The sequence below is a fragment of the Schistocerca gregaria genome, chromosome 2 (assembly GCF_023897955.1).
Source record: "Schistocerca gregaria isolate iqSchGreg1 chromosome 2, iqSchGreg1.2, whole genome shotgun sequence".
Lineage (NCBI taxonomy): Eukaryota > Metazoa > Arthropoda > Insecta > Orthoptera > Acrididae > Schistocerca > Schistocerca gregaria.
Window position 1 is genome coordinate 930771376 of NC_064921.1, and position 21625 is coordinate 930793000.

Sequence of the window (21625 nt, forward strand, 5' to 3'; positions counted from 1 at the left end):
CTAATGTATGGAGATAGTAACTCACATGAAATCCAACAGACACAAAGCTGCACTTCAGGTCAACTCATCCCCTGTGTTCAATAGTGAGATTCCCTTTGCACTCTTAATAGGCCACCATTATTTTAACTTTTCTATATGCTGAATCAGTTCCTCTAATGATCATGTCTTTTTTGATTTATTTGCACATTTCCTGCAGTAATTCCTCCTTAGTTTTAATGGAAATAACACATAAATCACCTTACAGGATTCAGGCACATTCATGCATTGCACGGACACTTATTAATGTGAACAGGATACAGAGATTTAAGTGCAGCCTAGAAGATGTGGAATGATGCTGATGCCAAATTCAATTTATTCCACCTTCAATTTGCCTCAATACTTGAGAGTTGCGTTCCTGAAACAATATCCAAAAAAGCCATTACAAAGTCAAGTAAGCCATGTGTTACTAAGGAAATTAAGATATTGTGTAAGAGGAAGAGGGAAATATATGGACAGGCCAGAATAAGTCAGGATGCGGATGTTGTTGTTGTTCTTGTCTTCAGTCCTGAGACTGGTTTGATGCAGCTCTCCATGCTACTCTATCCCGTGCAAGCTTCTTCATCTCCTAGTACTTACTGCAACCTACATCCTTCTGAATCTGTTTACTGCATTCATCTCTTGGTCTTGCTCTACGAGATTTACCCTCCACTCTGCCCTCCAACACTAAATTTGTGATCCCTTGATGCCTCAGAACATCTCCTACTAACCGGTCCCTTCTTCTTGTCAAGTTGTGCCACAAACTCCTCTTCTCCCCAATTCTATTCAATACCTCCTAATTAGTGATGTGATCTACCCATCTAATCTTCAGCATTCATCTGTATCACCACATTTTGAAATCTTCTATTCTCTTCTTGTTCAAACTATTTATCGTCCATGTTTCACTTCCATACATGGCTAACTCCATACAAATACTTTCAGAAACCACTTCCTGACCGTTAAATCTATACTCGATGTTAACAAATTTCTCTTCTTCAGAAACGCATTCCTTGCCATAGCCATTCTACATTTTATATCCTCTCTACTTCGACCATCATCAGTTATTTTGCCTCCCAAATAGCAAAACTCCTTTACTACTTTAAGTGTCTCATTTCCTAATCTAATTCCATTAAACTGCTCTTCCAAGTCCTTTGCTGTCTCTGACAGAATTACAATGTCATCGGCGAACCTGAAAGTTTTTATTTCTTTTCCATGGATTTTAATACCTACTCCAAATTTTTCTTTTGTTTCCTTAACTGCTTTCTCAATATACAGACTGAATATCATTGGGGAGAGACTATAACCCTGTCTCACTCCCTTCCCAACCACTGCTTCCCTTTCGTGCCCCTCGACTCTTATAATTGCCATCTGGTTTCTGTACAAATTGTAAATAGCCTTTCGCCTCCTGTATTTTACCCCTGCCTCCTTTAGAATTTGAAAGAGGGTATTCCAGTCAACATTGTCAAAAGCTTTCACTAAGTCTACAAATGCTAGAAATGTAGGTTTGCCTTTCCTTAATCTATTTTCTAAGATAAGGCGAATGGTCAGTATTGCCTCACGTGTTCCAAAGTTTCTGCGGAATCCAAACTGATCTTCGCCGAGGTCGGCTTCTACTAGTTTTTCCATTCATCTGTAAGGAATTCGAGTTAGTATTTTATTAAACTGATAGTTAGGTAATTTTCACATCTGTCTACACCTGCTTTCTTTGGGATTGGAATTATTATATTCTTCTTGAAGTCTGAGGGAATTTAGCCTGTCTCATACATCTTGCTCACAAGATGGTAGAGTTTTGTCATGACTGGCTCTCCCAAGGCCGTCAGTAGTTCCAATAGAATGCTGTCTACTCCCGGGGCCTTGTTTCGATACAGGTCTTTCAGTGCTCTGTCAAACTCTTCACACAGTATTGTATCTCCCATTTCATCTTCATCTACATCCTCTTCCATTTTCATAATATTGTCATCAAGTACATCGTCCTTGTATAGACCCTCTATATACTCCTTCCACCTTTCTGCTTTCCCTTCTTTGCTTAGAACTGGGTTTCCATCTGAGCTCTTGATGTTCATACAAGTGGCTCTCTTTTCTCCAAAGGTCTCTTTAATTTTCCTGTAGGCAGTATCTATCTTACCCCTAGTGAGATAAGCCTCTACATCCTTACATTTGTCCTCTAGCCATCCCTGCTTAGCCATTTTGCACTTCTTGTCGATCTCATTTTTGAGACGTTTGTATTTCCTTGTGCCTGCTTCATTTACTGCGTTTTTATATTTTCTCTTTTCATCAATTAAATTCAATATTTCTTCTGTTACCCAAGGATTTCAACTAGCCCTCGTCTTTTAACCTACTTGATCCTCTGCTGCCTTCACTATTTCATCCCTCAAAGCTTTCCATTCTTCTTCTACTGTATTTCTTTCCCCCATTCCTGTCAATTGCTCCTTTATGCTCTCCCTGAAAGTCTGTACAACCTCTGGTTCTTTTAGTTTATCCACGTCCCATCTCCTTAAATTCCCACCTTTTCGCAGTTTCTTTAGTTTTAATCTACAGGTCATAACCAATAGATTGTGGCCAGAGTCCACATCTGCCCCTGGAAATGTCTTACAATTTAAAACCTGGTTCCTAAATCTCTGCCTTACCATTACATAATCTATCTGATACCTTCTAGTATCTCCGGGATTCTTCCACGTATACAACCTTCTTTTATGATTCTTGAACGAAGTGTTAGCTATGATTAAGTTATGCTCTGTGCAAAATTCTACCAGACGGCTTCCTCTTTCATTTCTCTCGCCCAATCCATATTCACCCACTATGTTTCCTTCTCTCCATTTTCCTACTCTCGAATTCCAGTCACCCATGTCTATTAAATTTTCATCTCCCTTCACTACCTGAATAATTTCTTTTATCTCATCATACATTTCATCAGTTTCTTCATCATCTGCAGAACTAGTTGGCATATAAACTTGTACTACTGTAGTAGGCATGGGCTTCATGTCTATCGTGGCCACAATAATGCGATCACTATCTTGTTGGTAGTAGCTTACCCGCACTCCTATTTTTTATTCATTTTTAAACCTACTCCTGCGTTACCCCTATTTGATTTTGTATTTATAACCCTGAATTCACCTGACCAAAAGTCTTGTTCTTCCTGCCACCGAACTTCACTAATTCCCACTATATCTAACTTCAATCTATCCATTTCCCTTTTTAAATTTTCTAACCTACCTGCCCGATTTAGGGATCTTACATTCCACACTACGACTCCATAGAACGCCAGTTTTCTTTCTCATGATAACGACATCCTCTTGAGTAGTCCCCGCCCGGAGATCCGAATGGGGGACTATTTTACTATATTGCGGATAGTAAGATTAAAACTATATGGAATATTGTCAAACGGGAGATGGTGCAGCCCGACAGTGCACTGCATACCATAGCAATAAATCTAAATGATGGTGTTGTGAGTGATGATTCACAAGTTGCAAGTATTTTTAACAATCACTTTCTGAATGTAGCATCAAAAATAGGTGGAGTCCTTAGCGATATATGTCATGCTTCACTGGCACAGGGAATTTTTCCAGACAGATTGAAATACGCAATTGTCAAACATCTTCAGAAGAAAGAGGACAAGAGTGACTTAAATAATTATAGACTAATCTCATTGCTGATTTCGTTTTCTAAAATATCCGGAAAAGTTATGTATTCAAGAGTAGTCTCACATTTAAGTGAAAATAATTTACTCAGCATGTCACAGTTCAGATTCTGGAAGGAATGCTATCTACACATTTACACATCAAATAGTACAAGCCCTAAATAACAAATTATCGCCAGTTGGTATTTTTTGTGATCTTTCCAAGGCATTTTTTGACTGTGTAGATCATGTCACACTCTTAGAAAAACTCAGGTTTTATGGAATTGAAGGCTATACACACAGCTCGTATGAATCATGCTTAATGTGCAGAATGCAAAACGTTGTGCTGAATAACACAAATAAAATAATGTTGGGAGGGTGGTAAATTCTAGTGAATGGGGATTTATCACAAAGAGAGTCCCACAGGGTTCAATTTTAGGCCCTCAGCTTTCCCTTATTCAGGTGAATGTCCTCCCAATTAACAAGCAGCAGTACTTCTTGCAAAGGACACGAGTGTTACATGAAAACCCATTCCAGAAAAAGCAGCTGAAAATATTTGGTAAGAATATCTTATATATATATATATATATATATATATATATATATATATATATATGTGTGTGTGTGTGTGTGTGTGTGTGTGTGTGTGTGTGTGTGTATGTATAACTTGTTCCACATCATGTCGATAAAATAATCGGGAAAATGATCTACAAAACGTAACATAACTAAAACTGAACTAAACTAAAACTAAACTCCCTGCAATTCCAATCTACTTAATTCGAAAGGGATTTATATCACTGTATTCCGGTCTTTCCCTGAACGCTTTTGTACTTCCTACTTCCGTGAAGCATTTGACACATTTCTTCTGTTACCCAAGACTGTTCGTGGTCACCTTCCTTGTACCTATGTTTTTATGTCAAACATCTGCGAATGCCCTTTTTAGAGATGTCCACTCCTCTTCAACTGAAATGCCTACTGTGGTATTTCTTACTGCGCTATCCACAGCTTGAAGCAACTTCTAATGCATCTCATCATTCCTCAGTAATTAAGCATCCCATTTCCTTCCACACTGGTTCTTCTAGACGATTCTCTTAAATTTCAATTTACTATTCATCATTACTAAATTGTGAGCTGAGTGTGCATCTGCTCCTGTGTATACCTTGCAATCTAGTATCTGATTTCAGAATCTGTCTAACCATGATCCAGTTGGAATCTTCCCATATCTCTGGGCCTTTTCCAAGTAAACCTCCTCTTCTTATGATTCTTGAAGAAAGTATTCGCCATTAGTAAGTGAAATTTGTCTCAAAACTCAATTAATCTTCCATCCCTCACATTGATATCGCTAAACCCATATTCTCCTGTAACTCTTTCGTCTTCTCTTTCCCCTACAACCGCATTCAAGTCCCACATGACTGTTATGTTATCATCTCCTTTTAATTTGGAACTACCAGCAAATCCGAAAGTTGAAATTACACTCATCCGCTTTACCTGCGATGTCATCAAGATTGTGGTGACATCCATTTCAGTAGACGTCACTATTGTTAATATAGACTGTTCGTGACGTCAAGACACTGATATTGGAGTCAGTGAGTTATCTGCTTGACCCCGACTGAAACCATCGCCTAAGTCAGATGATTCGAGGCAGGACACTGACTTTCTGTTATTGCGAGCTGTGTAGACTGTAGTGTGGAGTTGACAGTTATGGTTTTTTTCTCATTTATAGCTGAAATTAAGAATTGATTTTAAGAGCTAAACAATTTTCCTTATTGGTGTGACAGATTTCGTATCATGGTTACCCCAATTTCTCCGAAATTCATGATATTAATGCGATGGTTATCGTTTTAACATATAGCCAAGCCGTTCTTACAAGCAACAGAATTACAGTTCTTCAGTGAATACTAGTTTTTGTCGCACTATAAGTTTTTTAGTCCGCTGGTTCCACAGCCATAAAAGACAACAGCAGCAGCATTACTATTCTGACGACCCCTCAACAAAACGTGTGAAATATATTGTTACACTTTTATAAGAACTGACATCCATTTAAATCCATTATGTTTGATTTTAAGCAAAATAAGCGTTTATATCTTACGGTTTTTGCCACAATATAGTGATGCTGGTATGTAAAGCAAGAAAAGATTGCCTATTTACGTTAAAAGAATCTCCTAAGGGAACTTCACTGGTTCACTCAACAAATTAGCCGTATGTATTCGTCTTTAGTTGTGTACGACGCTGTCAGAGGCAAATCTGCACCACGAGGGACTTTCGTACTGGCATATAAACTGAGTGAAGACCTGCTGGAAATGTTTTTCAATGCTGTGACAAGTCGTGGAAGAGCAGAAATCAACACAGCAGTGTGAAGCTACTTTCAAAGGATTTTTAATGCACATTCAGATTGGTGCAGCTACTAGTGCTAAATGCTCAGCCATTGTAATAAATAACGAATATAATTACATAACTCATCCAGTTTCTTTCGCTTTGTATTTGGCTGGGAAAGTGAACAAAAAACTGAAGTGCCACTTTTGGCAAATTTCACAATCAAAATATCCACAGGTGTACCGCCGGTCTTCAGTGTCCAACGGGCGCAATATTTCGGCTATCATACATGTCGCCATCATCAGGTGAACTGAGGTACTGAGCTCCTGTGGACGTGGCAGTACGGAAATCCATACGCTATGGCTGCTCAGGGGGAACTACCTCCGTCGCGGTGGCGACCGATTTAAATACCCTCCGCCCGCGGCGCACTCCCTCCGCCGCCCGTGCCCCGCGCCACGGTCACACGGTGGAACAGATTGCGACGGCGTCTGAGATGACGTCGGTTTGATAGCTCTGTCCGCCGTGGTCGTCACAACTATACGTTTCCTCGATTTACTCTTGATTAACCCAATCGCTGGTTCCCAAGCCTTGCTAAGATTATAGCCACAGTCACGGTTTATGAGGTCGTCATTGGTGCGAATTTCGATGGCCTCTCTAAACAACGCTGTCCCAGTATCTCGACGTCTGTACCAGAATCATCGTGCGTTCATACTCCATAGCGTGATTTTCCGACAAACAATGTTCAGCGACCGCCGACTTGCTCCGATACGTCAGTCGAGTGTGCTTCTGGTGTTCACGGCATCGATCCTCGACCGTACGCATCGTCTGACCAATATACGACTTGCCTCATTGACACGGAATCTGGTACACGCCGGCCTTCCTCAGACCGAGATCATCTTTAGCGCTCCCCATCAGTAAACGAGTTTTATTCTGAGGACACAAAACACAGTTCCGACCCGGTGTTTCTTCAAAATGCGGGCGATTTTCCCCAAGAGTGCGCCTGTATATGGAATAAAAGCAGTGCCTACCTCCTCCCTCGTGATTTCATCCATCTCCACTGGTTGTGCTGTAGTGGTTGGGCGGATAGCGTTTTGAATCTGCCACTCCGAGTACCCATTTTTTTCCAAATACAGTTCTCAGATGCTCCAATTCCTGGGATAGACTCTCTGCGTCAGAGATAGTGCGCGCCCTATGTACTAGAGTTTTAAGTACCCCATTCCTCTATGAAGGGTGGTGGCAGCTGTCTGCGTGCAAATACAGATCAGTGTGCGTCAGCCCTTCTCTTGACCAAGACGTCAAGGAAAGGTAATTTACCATCCGTTTCAGTCTCCATAGTGAATTTGATGTTGGGGTGTATGGAGTTTAGATGTGTAAGGAAGTCAAGGAGTTTATCCATACCATGTGGCCAGATGACGAACGTGTCGTCCACGTAACGGAAAAAGCAAGTAGGTTTCCATTCGGATGACGACAGGGCTTCCTCCTCGAAGTTCTCCATGTACAAATTCGCTACCACCGGTGAGAGTGGGCTACCCATGGCGACTCCCTCCGTTTGTTCGTAATATTCTCCATTAAAAAGAAAATACGTGAAAGTCAAGACATGCCTAAAAAGTTCAGTGGTCTTCTCGTCAAACTTCTGACTAATCAATTCTAGTGACTCTCGCAGGGGAACCCTCGTAAACAAGGAAACAACGTCAAAACTCACCATGATATCTGAGTCATCCAAACTGAAACTATCAAGGCGTTTAACAAAATCCACGGAATTACGGATGTGATGGGGGCATTTACCCGCATAAGGACTTAATATTCCCATCAGGTATTTGGCCAACAAATATGTAGGTGCCCTGATGTTGCTGACAATGTGGCTTAATGGTACCCCCTCTTTGTAAACCTTTGGGAGCCCATATAGTCTAGGCGGTACCGGACCTTGTGGTAACAATTTCTTAGCGTCACCCTCTGGTAAATCTGCGTCCTTGAGGAGCGACCTCGTCTTGTTCTCCACCTTCTTTGTAGGGCCAAAGTTGATCTTCCATTAGGAATCGTCATTTAGCAGGCTCTGCATATTATCAGTGTAGTCCTTATGGGAGACAACAACTGTAGCATTGACTTTGTCAGCTGGTGAGACAACACTTTCAGAGCGCTCCCTCAGATCACGAACGGCCACTCTGTCTTTACTGGTGATATTTGACTTCATTGGCTTGGATTTCGTCAACGCACGTCAACGCAAGTTTCATGACGTATTTCCTGAGCTGATTCAGGCGGAAGTCGAGCTGCAACCTGTTCAACAGCACTAGCAATTTCTGCGACCGGACTGAACTTGGGGGTGGGAGCGAAGTTGACACATTTCTGCAAAACCGAGACTGCATCATCACTCAACACCATGCCACTCATATTGATGGCAGTCTTGCACGGAACCTACAGAGATGGTTTGTCAAGGAGACGTGAGAACTTAGCTGTTTGACGTCCCGTTGCCTTCTTATGGGCGGAATCAGCTGCAATCCAGGTGACACCATCAATCCAGTCACATGAAAAAGAAGTGAAATTACTAACCAGTTGCAAATGTAGTTTGAATGATTCCTGTGAGATAAACTTAAGGCTCCGGCGGGTGAATTGCACTCTCTGACGTACCAATGCGAGGCTGGCTCGTTTCTTGATTCTCTTAGCGGCTGCAGAATCGATGTGATGCATAACCTTAGCAAAATTTGGAACAACATTCTCGGAACGACATGTCTTTAGAAAGGCAAGAGTACATAGCAAACGACATCTACGGTGGCTCAACTTTTCAAATTTCTTCATGCTGCGGTACATCTCCTCCCTGTAAAGGTGTATGATGTGATTCTTAAGTTTCTCCCGGCGTATTTGATAATCAAAATATCCACGGGTGTACTGCCGGTCTACAGTGTCCAATGGGCACAATATTTCAGCAATCATACATGTCGCCATCATCAGGTGAACTGACGGACTGAGCTCCTGTGAACGTGCCGGTACGGAAATCCATGCGCTATGGCTGCACAGGGGAAACTGGCTTCGGTCGCGGCGGCGACCGATTTAAGTACCCTCCGCCCGCGTTGCACTCCTTCCGCCATCCGCGCCCCGCGCCACGGTCACGCGGTGGAACAGATTGCGACGGCGTCTGAGATGACGTCGGTGTAATAGCCCTGACCGCCGTGGTCGTCACAACTGTACGTTTGCTCGATTTACTGTTGATTAACTCAATCGCTGGTTCCCAAGCCTTGCTAAGATTATAGCCACAGTCACGGTTTATGAGGTCGCCATTGGTGCGAATTTCGATGGCCTCTCTAATTTGATTATCAAATACGCCGGGATAAACTTAAGAATCACAAATTTCACAATGTTCTAAAGTTTCTAGTACTGGTATCTTGAACAGAAAAAAATAGAAGTGGCTTGTCTGTTGCATCCAATGATCATGTTTATCTGCTCAAAACGGGAAATGGGAGAGAAAGCATTAGACAAACGTCCATTTTTAATATGAAAAACTCTTAATTATCTCAGCTTTGCAGGACATGATGAATGTTTTCTTTTTTTAGATAAATTAACATATTTCAATCAATCCTCCCCTTGATAATCGCTGTGAAATGAGACTCCATAGTGAGAAGCTACACAATGTTATGATTAGAAGTTTCTGACAAAAATAATTTTGCTTGATAATCAATGATTTTATGTTTTTTTTGGAAATAGAATTACGTACATATGAGGTGACACCTCAAGTGACCACTGTACTTTTTGTGTTTGTTACTGTGAAATAAATTAACGAAGTTGAGTGCCATTCTATAAACTTTCTCTGTAATTTTTCTTAAAATCTGTTGCCGGCAAATGAGATAGCTAATGTTTCAGTGTGTAATTCAGAACATTAGTTTCCAAATTTCTATACCTTAAAACTGTGTTATCATCTTAATTTTTACCTCTTTGTATGGAATTGGTGCAAGTCTTATCACATAAAAATTTCCAAGTGGTTCAAAGAGGCCAAGAAGCATAAAAAATTTTGTCATCAACACAATATCAATATTTTCAAATCGAAAAGGAGGTTCTAGACATTGTTTCTGGTGTACATAAATGCCAAATATTTAATACAGCAACAAATTTCACCTATTTACTAACCAAAAAATTTTACTTTTCTATTTTAGGCCAAAATCCAAGTTTCCTCATTATACTCTGGCCCTTGTGCTGGGGTTCGTATTTGTCAGTTCCCAACCTTTCATTTATTACCACCTACACAATGTTCAACTGCATAAATGTTATGTATATTGCCAAGTGACATGATCCAGAGAACTGTAGGCAAGAAAATGTGTACCTCCAAATAGACTGTCACTTCAATCAAACCTTGGAAAATTTTCGCATCGTGTTGTAGGGCACAGCAATGTAAAAGGCAAGATTTCTATTCTTAGCAAAGCACTGAGTTGCATGTACACATCAACCACTATCTCCACAAACACTTCCTTGTGGCTGGAACCCTCATCAATGTTGAGAACATCTCCACACTGCTGTTGCTGGACCTATTTGAGGTAGTTGTGATTAATCCATATCCCCATTTCTCATATGTGGTCAAGCAAGAGCATACCATCATGAAAGCCATTTTTATGACTTTATGTAAGATCTTCCCCATTCAGGATATATTCTAAAGACTCATAATGGACCACAAGTTGTGGAAACAGTGTCTAAAGACTTCTAGACACACGTTGGCATCAAACATCTAATCATTCCACCATTTCAAGCCAAATCAAGTGGCAGTTTGGAGAGATCTGTGCACACTTTTAAAACTCCCAATGCTTATAAAAAAATTGTGTAAGGACACTTCTGAAAGAGCTTTACATAATTTTCTAACTACATATGGAGCTATTCCTACCCATGGTTGCAGTGTGGCTGAGCTGCTTCATTGCCACCATGGTTGGATGCTCCTTGATTTACTGATTGGATGCCCCAACAGAATGAGAGTGCTCCAACAGAGTGAGAGGAGAACAACACCACACTGCAGCAACATCAGAATCGGCTGCACTTGTGCCATCTGGGCAAAGTGCTGCCTACTCTCACCAAACTATTCTAAGAACCGTCATGATCCCCAGGACAGCAACTGCCTTTCAGGGACTCCTGATAGGCTCTCGTGAGCAAAGACAGTGCATATGCCAGCATCACCACTGCCTCTTCCCTTCATGGGATGGCCCATTACCGGCACGCTACATACACCACACAGTGACGCCAACTTCCCCACATCAGACTGAAAATTTCTGGCCCTTTAAGCCAGTTCAAGGGGGGGGGGGGGGGGGAGGAGATAATTTAGTCACCTTGCCTAGACATGTAAACTAAATAACTGATCTGAGTAATTGCTGCAACATCCAGCTGGGACACTGCAGCTGCCTAGCATTAGGTTTGTGGCATTGTACTGCCTGAGCTAGTGGTTGTGTTTGATAAAAATTTAGACACACACAACTCTGTGTTTATCTATGCCAGTGTTTCACAATGATCTCAATTTGCCTTTTAGAATAAAATTTGCATTTTTTTAAAAAAAATTATGACTAGTTTGCTTTATGGATTTTATCTGCATCCATTGCCACAAGAATCTTCCTTGGACTTGGACTGTAATAAATTTTCTTTTCATGTGTTGCCTGTTTTAGCATACAGTATAAATACCTGCTTTCTGGTATATTATGCGATAATTATTTCATTTGTTTGTGTCAAGTTTGCTGTGAAATTAAATATTAAGTTCTGTCTATAAAAGTTATCTTTTACAGAACAGAAAGACTTCAGTGTCCGAAGTCAACTTGTGGACAGATCTGCAAATTAACTTACTGAGCTTGATTCTTTTTTTAAAGCAGGTAGTAGTGGTTTGTATAAGTCTTGTTGGACACTGATAATGACAATGTATGTGATTATAAGTAATTATTAACTGAATCTGCTTACAATGAAGTTTGCAGCTTTATAGAGCAATTCAAGGTAATGTACCGTACAGAAAAGCCCTCTCTGCCAGAGCAGCATACTAGCTATCCTAGTACATAATTAAACTAACAATCAGCTATTGTATTCTGAAACTAGAATTCTTTATGCAGGAGATCCTGTTACTGCAACTAAAGGGAAGTTTTGGCAATTCCACCTTTGATTGGACCTGAAACCATGTGTATGGAACTGTGGAGAGGTTGAACATCTAGAGGTCCTCAGAAAGTTATGGAGACACACAAACCTAGTTCCCATTTGGATCACAGAAAGCACTAAACTAACTGAGAACTAGGATATCACAGCACAAAAATAATTAAAAATGGGTTACATTAAACGAAATTATATATTTTTTTTACTTTCCTGGAATGTAGGATCCCAAATGCTCCCTGCTCTGATGGAGATAAAACCAAAAAAGGAAGGAAATAATAAACTGAATGTATTTTAATACAAGAAATGAAAAACATAAGTTTTTAGCAAACAGTTTAATATTAAAATTGTATTGCATTAATAAATCTGTACACATTAAAATATATTTCCATCAAAATAACTGATGGAAACTCAATAGAATCATACATAAAGCAACACTTGCATTTATAACAATTTATGATACATACTATTTCACAAATACAGGAAAATTAAAATTTCAAAGCCACCATAAGCATTTTAACTGGTCAGTGGCAGGAAAGTCCATGGTTTCAGCAAATACCTTATTTACGGTACCATGGTCCCTTACAAATCATATAAATATATTACTGCCAACACCAAAGAGGCAAGCACTGGTAAACGTTCCAATAATCAGTGTATGTAGTCTATGTCCATTAGAATTGAAAAACTTCCAAAATACAGTTTGAAATAATTGCTTTATGGTTATCACATTAAGTCATTTCCAGCAAAGTGAAGCAAACAGAAGTACATAATGGTTTTTTATAACAATGAAAACAATCAATTTTGACATAATAATTTAATTGGATAAATAAAAAAATCTACTCATCAAGTGGCAGCATAGCACACACATAAAAGACAGTTATAAGGCAAGCTTTTGGAGCCAGGGGCTCCTTCTTCAGGCAGTGGGTTGAAGTGGAAGGAAGAGTGAGAAGGAGAAGGACTGGAGATGACTTGAAAAAAGAGGTATAGTTCAGGAAGTCACCCAGGACTGCAGATCAGACGAAATTTAGTGCACATGATGAGAAGGAAGGACTCAACCAGTCTTTTTCTTTCACCCTTCGTCCTTCCCCTTCAAACTCCACTGCCTGAAGGAGGAGCCAGTGGCTCCGAGAGCTTGCCTTATTACAACAAATTTTTATGTGTGTTTTCTACTGCTGCTTGGTGAGTAAATTTTTTATCTATACAATTAAATTATAATAGCTTCTTAGTTTTACAAATAACTTGGTGTAATTAAAAATGAATGTAGTACCTCAAACACATTTTTCAGAGATGCATTTGTTCTTTAAGAGAGAAATGTTTAATGGTAGTGATTTAAGTATAACAGATCTTAAACAGAGTTTTATTTTAGGAATGTGAACACAAATAGAAACTACAGGACATTTCAGTTTCACTGGAATGAAGAAGAAAACTTATCTCAAAATGGACAGCGAGAGTCAGAAGAAGCCTAAATGCCTGCATATCATTTAAAAGGCTTAGTGGTCACTGTTTGAGAAAAATGAACCACACTACAAACAAGATATTCACAGATAACTGCATATATATTATTTAATACCTTACTGTTTACAGTTCCAATTTATACATGCAGGTAAAATAAATTGTGCATTTAAAAGCAACAAACATTTATTTCATGTCTCTGAGTGGGCAATATATGCTGCAGTTATCTTTGCTGTTTAAAGAATTTGAATTTAATGGAGTTCCTCGTCAATTAAATTTAAATAAGTAATATTTACAATGCTGCATTGCTACAATGAAATAAAATTAAAAATCTGTGTGAAGATGAATAAAACATTTAAATTACTTAATGTGATGCTGAGGATGCAAATGAGTACAAACACAAACAAAGAGTGAACAAATTGTTACATTCTCATTTATGTATAAAATGAAGATGGTGGTGGGGTGGTGGTGAACAAACACATCAGTTCAGCAGTTTGCAGTTTCAAATACTGCATTTCGAATAGATGTTAGTAAGTACATAAAAATAAGTGTTTACAACAACATTTGAAAAGCACTCCCAAAACTGGTTTAAAATAATTACATTGTTCATAAGAGTAGGAACCCCACATTTTGGATACCTCTCAGTTGCCTGCAGTTTCTTGCTAAATGTGTTAATGACCAAAACTATAGAAAGGTACACTTTAACAAAAATTCTGCTTTCTATGTCAAATAAACTTGAAGTATCAAAACAAAAAAGGTACAAAGAGTATTTGAATATCTTAATTACTTTAGTTGTGTTACATTATAGAAGTTTGTGTGTACAAAAGCAATGTTATATAACCTACTCCCTGTCTTCTCAAGCATTAATTTTCTGAAGTAATACAATATTTTCTTCTCATTTTTGTGTACAATTTATTAAAATACAGTAAAACTGTTATCAAGTCCTTTCAGTGAATATTTAAGGGCAAAATAGCATGCCAGGCAGTACAAGCAATATTTCATTCAAGCCAGCACATTTTCATGTTATTATTCACATAACAAAATAGAGTCTTTATGCAGCTATGAATAGCACCATGTACTTGTCACTATCAGATGCTGGAAAAATAATTATAAGACGATACTGTTCTTCTCTTAATAAACGAATGCTGTGCAAAAGTGAGTCATTTATCAAGATGTACTGGTTGTTTATAATACTCCAGCACATGACACAATGACGGCAGCGTAGGTTCCTCTATCTTCAGCTCCAGCCATTCTTCAGTTGGAAGACCCGCCTATCCATGTAGGGGCTCGAAAGGTATGCACTGCAATGAAATTTAGTATTACGATCAAAGGTCGACATTAAATTGTTCCAATGATTTGTCTATTCATATCAACCGACATTAATTCATTAATGATAAGCAAACAAAGTACAGGAGTATTGAGTTGGTAGACATATAGAAATGAAAGTGTTGAAAAAAACTAATAAAATGTCAGCTGAATATTTACTGTTGAGACGCCTCTCGCATGGTCTGCTGAAAACCTGTTACTAATTTGAGAACTGGTATCTAAATTATGTTGATTTCAGGACAAACTGTACCTACATGACGAGTTATGATCTGGGGTGTGATTTTGTAAGACAGACAGAGCACTCTGTGGTTATTCCCCACACCCTGACTGCAAATTTGTATGCCAATCTGGTGATTCAACCTGTGCTGCCATTCATAAACAGCACTCCATGGGGCATTTTCCAACAGGATAACATTCATCCACATATCACTGTTGTATCCCAACACCCTTTACAGACTATCAGCATGTTGCCTTGGCCTGCTCGATCACCATATCTGTCTCCAATTGAGCACATATGGACACCATCAAATGACAGCTCCAGTGTTATCCACAATTACCATTAACTGTACGTGTATTGACTGACCAAGTGCAACAGGCATGGAACTCAATCCCATAAACTTACATGCGGTACCTGAACAACACAATGCATGTATGTCTGCAAGCTCACAATTCAGCAATCTGGTGGTTACATTGGTTATTAATGTACGAGCATTTCACATTTGCAATGGCTTATCTCACACTTACACTGACTTACGATCTTGGAATGTTATTCTTTAAATATGTTACCTAGACAACTGTATTGCAGAAATAATAAATGAAAAGCAGCAGTTTCCAATAGGATAACACTCAGCCACATATCGCTGTTATATCCCAACACCCTTTAGAGAGTATCAGCATGTTGCCTTGGCCTGCTCGATCACACAGAACAAAAGCAAACTAGTGCTTTTCATTTATCATAGTGTTGTTCTACCAAGAACCAATGGAAGATTCTGTTAACATGGTATTCCAGAAATTTCATTACTCTACATTACATTTGGTATTGCAATTTCTTCTAACACTGTATTATAATATCTGTAAAGACTATTCTTGTTAATTTGGTAGTTCATAAAGCAGACAACTTTAATCGTTCAGTTCAGAATGGAAGATTTAAAACTACTACACATAAATGAAAACCATGCAGCAATTCTACATTAAGAAAAGAATGAGAGATGTTAAACACTACACAATACTGCAAGAATTGGTAAGATAGTTAAAGGTACATGGCTTCCATGAACATTTCTTTCAAGTACAGAATCAACTGATTCATGAACTGTGACATTGAACTGGCTAGATTTTTACAACTCATGGTGTATAATTTGCCTTTATCTATATTGTATTATGAGTACAAGGGGGAACAGAACAAAAATTGACTGATGCATGAAAAAGGATACAGTGTCACAGTTCATATTGCACATGCAGTGAAATTATATGAACTAAAATGAATTCTTGAAAAGAAAACAGTTAATCCAAAATGTTGTCCATAACTTTGTTTATGCTGTCTTTGTCAATATCAGAACGGTCCTCTGTCAGATGTATGAGCTTGGGTATTCAACTGTGTATGCCCAATTCTCTTTCTTATACCCTGATATATGATGTGTACTGCACTCATGTGCTAAATTTTATTCTGCCACTGAAAGAGTTGAAAACAAGTAAGTCACCAGGTCTGGATGGAGTCTCAAATAAGTTTTACAGAAAGTCTTACATGGTACTGGCCCTTTACTTAGCTCATATTTATCATGAATCTCTCACTCATCTCAAAGTTCCAAGCGATTGGAACAAAGTGTAGATGACTCCTCTATATAAAAACGATAAAAGGATGGACCCACAAAATTACCGGCCATTATTCTTAACTTGGTTTGACGCACAGTTCTTGAACATATTTTTGTTTGGAATGTAATAACTTTCTGTAGGGAGGAGCTTCTGTCCACAAACAAACACAGTTTTAAAAAGCATCATTCATGTGAAAATCAGCTTTCCCTTTTCTAACATGACATCCTGCAACCATGAATAAAGGGCAACAGGCAGATTCCATATCCCCAGATTTCCAAAAAGTATTTGACACAGTGGCCCACTGACTACTGTTAACGAAGCTATGAGTATAATGATTAGGTTCCCTGATATGTGAGTGGCTTGTTGACTTCTTAAGTAACAGGATCCAGTACACCATCCTCGTTGGTGAGTGTTCGTCATGGAGAAAGGTTTTCATCAGGAGTGCCCCTGGGCACAAAATTATCTGATGGACAGGATAAGTGGCAATCTGCAGCTGTTTGATTATGATTTTGTGATGTACGGGAAGACATTGTTGTTGAATGACTCAGGAGGATACAAGATTACTTAGACACACTTTCTAGTTGATGTGATGAATGGCAGCTAGATCTAAGTAAGTTAATGCAGACGAGTAGGAAAAACAATCCTTTAATACTCTAATACCGTATTGGTAATGTGTTGCTTGACACAGTTACACTAATTAAATATCTAGGTGAAACATTGCAAAGCAATATAAAATGGAACAAGCATTTAAGGATTATAGTAGAGAAGGCAAATTGTTGACTCTGATTTACTGGAAGAATTTTTGGAAAGTGTGGTTCATATGAAAAGGAGAGAGTATCGAACACTAGCTTGCAGAAAGAGAGAGAGAGAGAGAGAGAGAGAGAGAGAGAGAGACTGTGTTTGTGTGTGAAGAACAATAAAGTTACAACGTGAAAAAGTTGATTTCACAAGTGTCTGCTGCTCAAATGAAACTTCAAGGCAAGTTAAGGAACAATCAATAATCCCATTGCAGATGCAGCACAAGATCAGATGAAGCAATAGGAGGAAAGGTAATTAGCCCTTTCCTTACCTCTGCCATGCACTTCACAGTGGTTTACAGAGTATGGGTGGACGTAGATTAAAGGAAGCATTCTGGCATTTTGCCTTAAACAGCTTATTGAAACTATTGAAAACCTACATCTGGATGGGGATTTGAGCCCTTTCCTCTTGAATGTTAGTACAGTGCCCACCTCACTTAGTTCAAGGCAGGTGAAAACATTTTACATAGCAATGTTCCAAATACAACTCCATTTGTACTCCTTCTCTGTTGGTATTTTTGCCTTCTTTTCCATGAGGGACAATTATATGAAAGCTTGTTATCTGATTTCTATTATATGTGATCATCTTGCTTTCTCCATAAAGAAGATACAAAATGTAATAAAAGATGCAGACAACAGTAGAGAGAACATGTCTAGGGTAGTTTCCTTTTCTGGTTACCGTAAGAAATGAAATAAAATGAAGGCAGTGGAAAAGATACACAACATTCAAATGAAGCAAATGCGATAATAAGTCACACATCTAGAGAAACAAGTCTGTAAATGATAGTGGAGAAGGAATTGTTTACAGTTAAGATTTATGAAAAATGTGGGAATATGGAAAGTTTTCAGTAATTGACCTAGGACCCTAATCAGAGCAACTGCTTTGTAGGGCATGATTAAAGAACTAGGTAGATAATCCTGTCTTGATATGCCAACCAAGACATGATTACATTACAAAGGCATGGGTTTTCAGATATCTAATGGATGGTATGTCAAGCTTTGAGACAGGTTGACAAACCTGTTTAGAAAGAAAAGAGTTAACACTTGTGTGTTATGAGTGTGCTGGCATATTTATGAAGAGCCTTTGAATCAAAATTAATTAGAGGCACATTTTAAAGAAAGTATTGAAATGTTGGGAAGCATTGAAATGTAGTTCTTCAAACAATGGAAACTTCCTTAATAGGATAGATAGCTTCTTGCTGTAAAGATGACCTGTTGAGTTGCAGACAGGCACAACAAAAAGACACATGCAGCTATAGCCCAAAGCCTTCCTCAGCAAATAAAACATTAACATGTTCACACAAGCAAGCACACCTCAAGTGCACTTGGCTGGCATCACCAGCAGCTCTGACTGGAATATGAGAGTCATGTGAACAGAAAATCTGGAATGGGGCAGGAAAGGGGAAGGGATAGCAGGGTATGGGTATGGGGAGAGAAGAGTACTGTCTGAAGAGTACTGTTCCATCCAAAAGTCCCACATAACCTCCAGTCCCTGCTTAAGGCCCTAGGCCCTTCCCAGAACCCCTCTCCTGAATCCATTTCCCTACTCATCCTCATAGCATGCTGTGCTACCGCCTTCTATGTGCTTCCTGAAATTCACAAACCCAACACCCCTGGATGCCCCTCACCCAATGTGGCACCTTCCTAGATGTTGATCTCCTTCTCTCTCATGGCTCCATTCACACCTCTCTTCACATTAAATCCACCAACAGTACCAACATTTTGTGGCTGCCATCCTTTCCGCGTCAAAAAGTCCCTCCCATACAGCCTCACTACCTGTCAACAGAAAGTCCCTTTACCAGTATACTGTAGGTCTCACCAAGGCCTTCACAGACAGGTAATACCCCTCAGAACTAGTCAGCAAACAGATTTCCTGTGCCATTTCCCCACACAACCCCAATCCTCCCACCACTCATAAGAGCCGGCTACAAAAGAGTGCTCCCTTTGTCACCCAATATCGCCCCGGACTGGAACAGCTGAACCACATCCTTTGTTGAGGTTCTGATTATCTCTCAACATGCCCTGAAATGAGGGACATCCTGTACCCAAGATTTTTCGCACACCTGCTAAAGTGGTGTTCTGTTGCCCACACAATCCTCACAGCATCCTAGTCAATTCTGATGCCACTTCCAATCTCAACCCCTTGCCACAGGAATGATATCCCTGTGGAAGAGTTAGATGCAAGACCTATCCAATCCAACCACCCAGCACAGGCTTATCTTATCCCATGAATGGCTGTGCCTGTGAAAGTAGCCATGTTGTGTACCAGGTTTCTGCAACCATTACACAGATATTTATATTAGTATGACTACTAACCAGCTGTCCACCAGGATGAACGGTCACCACCAAATAGTGGCAGAAAGCAAAGTAGACAGTCCTGTGGCACAACAAGCTGTGAAAAATGCTCGATTTCAATGGCTGCTTCAAAACCTAGGCCATCTGGATTCTTTTCAGAATTGCACAGGTTGGAATTATCCTTACAATACATTCTCCGCCCCCAAAATTATCCTGGCCTCAACCTGCTGTATCCTAAACATCCCACACCCTACCTCCAACAGTGTCTGCCCTCTTGTCCTGTCACCTCCTCCCCTCTCACATTCCCTCATTGTCTTTGTGTGCCATCCTCTGCCAACATACCTGTTCATCCTTTACTCTTCCCTGCTTCCCTCATTTTCCACTTCTCTCCTTTTCTGCTCTCCTCCTTTTCCTCTCCTCCCCCACTCTCCTCCTTTTTCACTTCCGACCATCCACCGCCCCCCCCCCCCCCCCTTTTTAAATTTCTTCCCAGTTTGGGTTCCAGAGTAATGTAGGAACATGCGAGAAAACACTGACCCTATGTCTTATCTTAGAAGATAGGTTGAAGAAAGAGAATTCTGTGTTCACAGCCTTTTGTAAATTTAGTGAAAGCTTATGACTATGTTGGCTTGACTGTATTCTTTGAATTTTAAAGGTAGCAGGGATAAAATATAGGGAGTGAAAAATTATTTACAACTTACATAGAAAGTATGTAAGAATTGAAGGACATGAAAGAGAAGCTGTATTGACAAGGGAGTGAGATAGCATTGCAGCCTATCCCCCGTGTTATTCAGTCTGTACAGTGAACAAGCAGTAAAGGAAACTAAGGAGAAATATGGAAACGGAATTTAAGTTCAGACCCAGCAAAGGACTTGGAAGACTGCTTGAACAGAACAGATAGCATCTTGAAAATGAGAATGAATATCAACAAATATGGAATATAGTAAAATTAAATTATGCAGTGTTGAAGGAATTAGATTAAAAATGAGACACTAAAAGTAGTAGTTGACTTTTGGTAATTTGGCAGCAAAAGAACTGCTAGTGATCAAAATAGAGGACACAAAATGCAGACTAGCAACAGCAAGAAAAGCATCTCTGAAGATGAGGATCTTTTTAGGAATTTCTGAAAAAGAGGAATTTATGAACACACAATGTAACTTTTAAGTTTCGAGACGCCTTTTCTGAAGGTATTTGTCTGGAGTGTAGTCTTGAAGAGAAGTAAGATGTGGATGATAACTGGTTCGGAAAAGAAGAGAATGGAAGCTTTTGAAACACGATGCTACAGAAGAATGCTGAAGATTATATGGGTAGATTGAATAATGAATGGTGGTACTGAGTCAAAATGCAAAAACCTTTATGGCATACCTTGACCAAAATAAGGAAGTAGTTGATAGGACACAACCTGAGGCATCAGTGTGTGTGTGCGCACGCGCATGTCATTGTCCTTGCGCGCCTGCATGCATGCTTGTGTGTGCAGAGGTGGTTAAAAATAGCAAAGGGAGATTAAGGCTTGAATACAAAATGGATGTAGTTCATAGTGGTTAGAGATGAAGAGGCTGGTACAGGATGACTGGTGTGGAGAACTGCACCAATCCAGTCTTCAAACTGAAGACCACAATATCAACCTATCTCTATCTGCAATCAAGTCCTATTTAAAAACAGAAGACAATTCATCTCAGTTACAATAGACGCTGAATAAAGGAAATTTGGACCATTTGCTGTAGGATTTGACTCTAGGTTCACTTTTTTTTCATTGCTGCAATTAATGGTTTGCCAACGGCCTTACCACAGGTTCCTGTCAGATCACTGAAGTTAATCGCTGTTGGGCTGGGCTAGCACTTGGATGGGTGTCTATCCAGTCTGCTGAGTGCTGTTGGCAAACAGGGTGCACTCAGCCCTTGTGAGCCAA

General features: G+C 39.6%; 1 protein-coding gene across 1 annotated transcript in view; it reads right to left on the reverse strand.

The window, feature by feature from the left end:
• Nucleotides 1-12357: 12357 nt before the first annotated feature.
• Nucleotides 12358-21625, reverse strand: part of LOC126335373 (phospholipid transfer protein C2CD2L) — a 568714-nt gene continuing 559446 nt past the window's right edge. Inside the window, exon 17 of the mRNA XM_049998583.1 lies at nucleotides 12358-14790. Coding sequence (XP_049854540.1) covers nucleotides 14727-14790 — 64 coding nt within the window. The 3' untranslated portion in view covers nucleotides 12358-14726. The remainder of the gene's footprint in view (nucleotides 14791-21625) is intronic.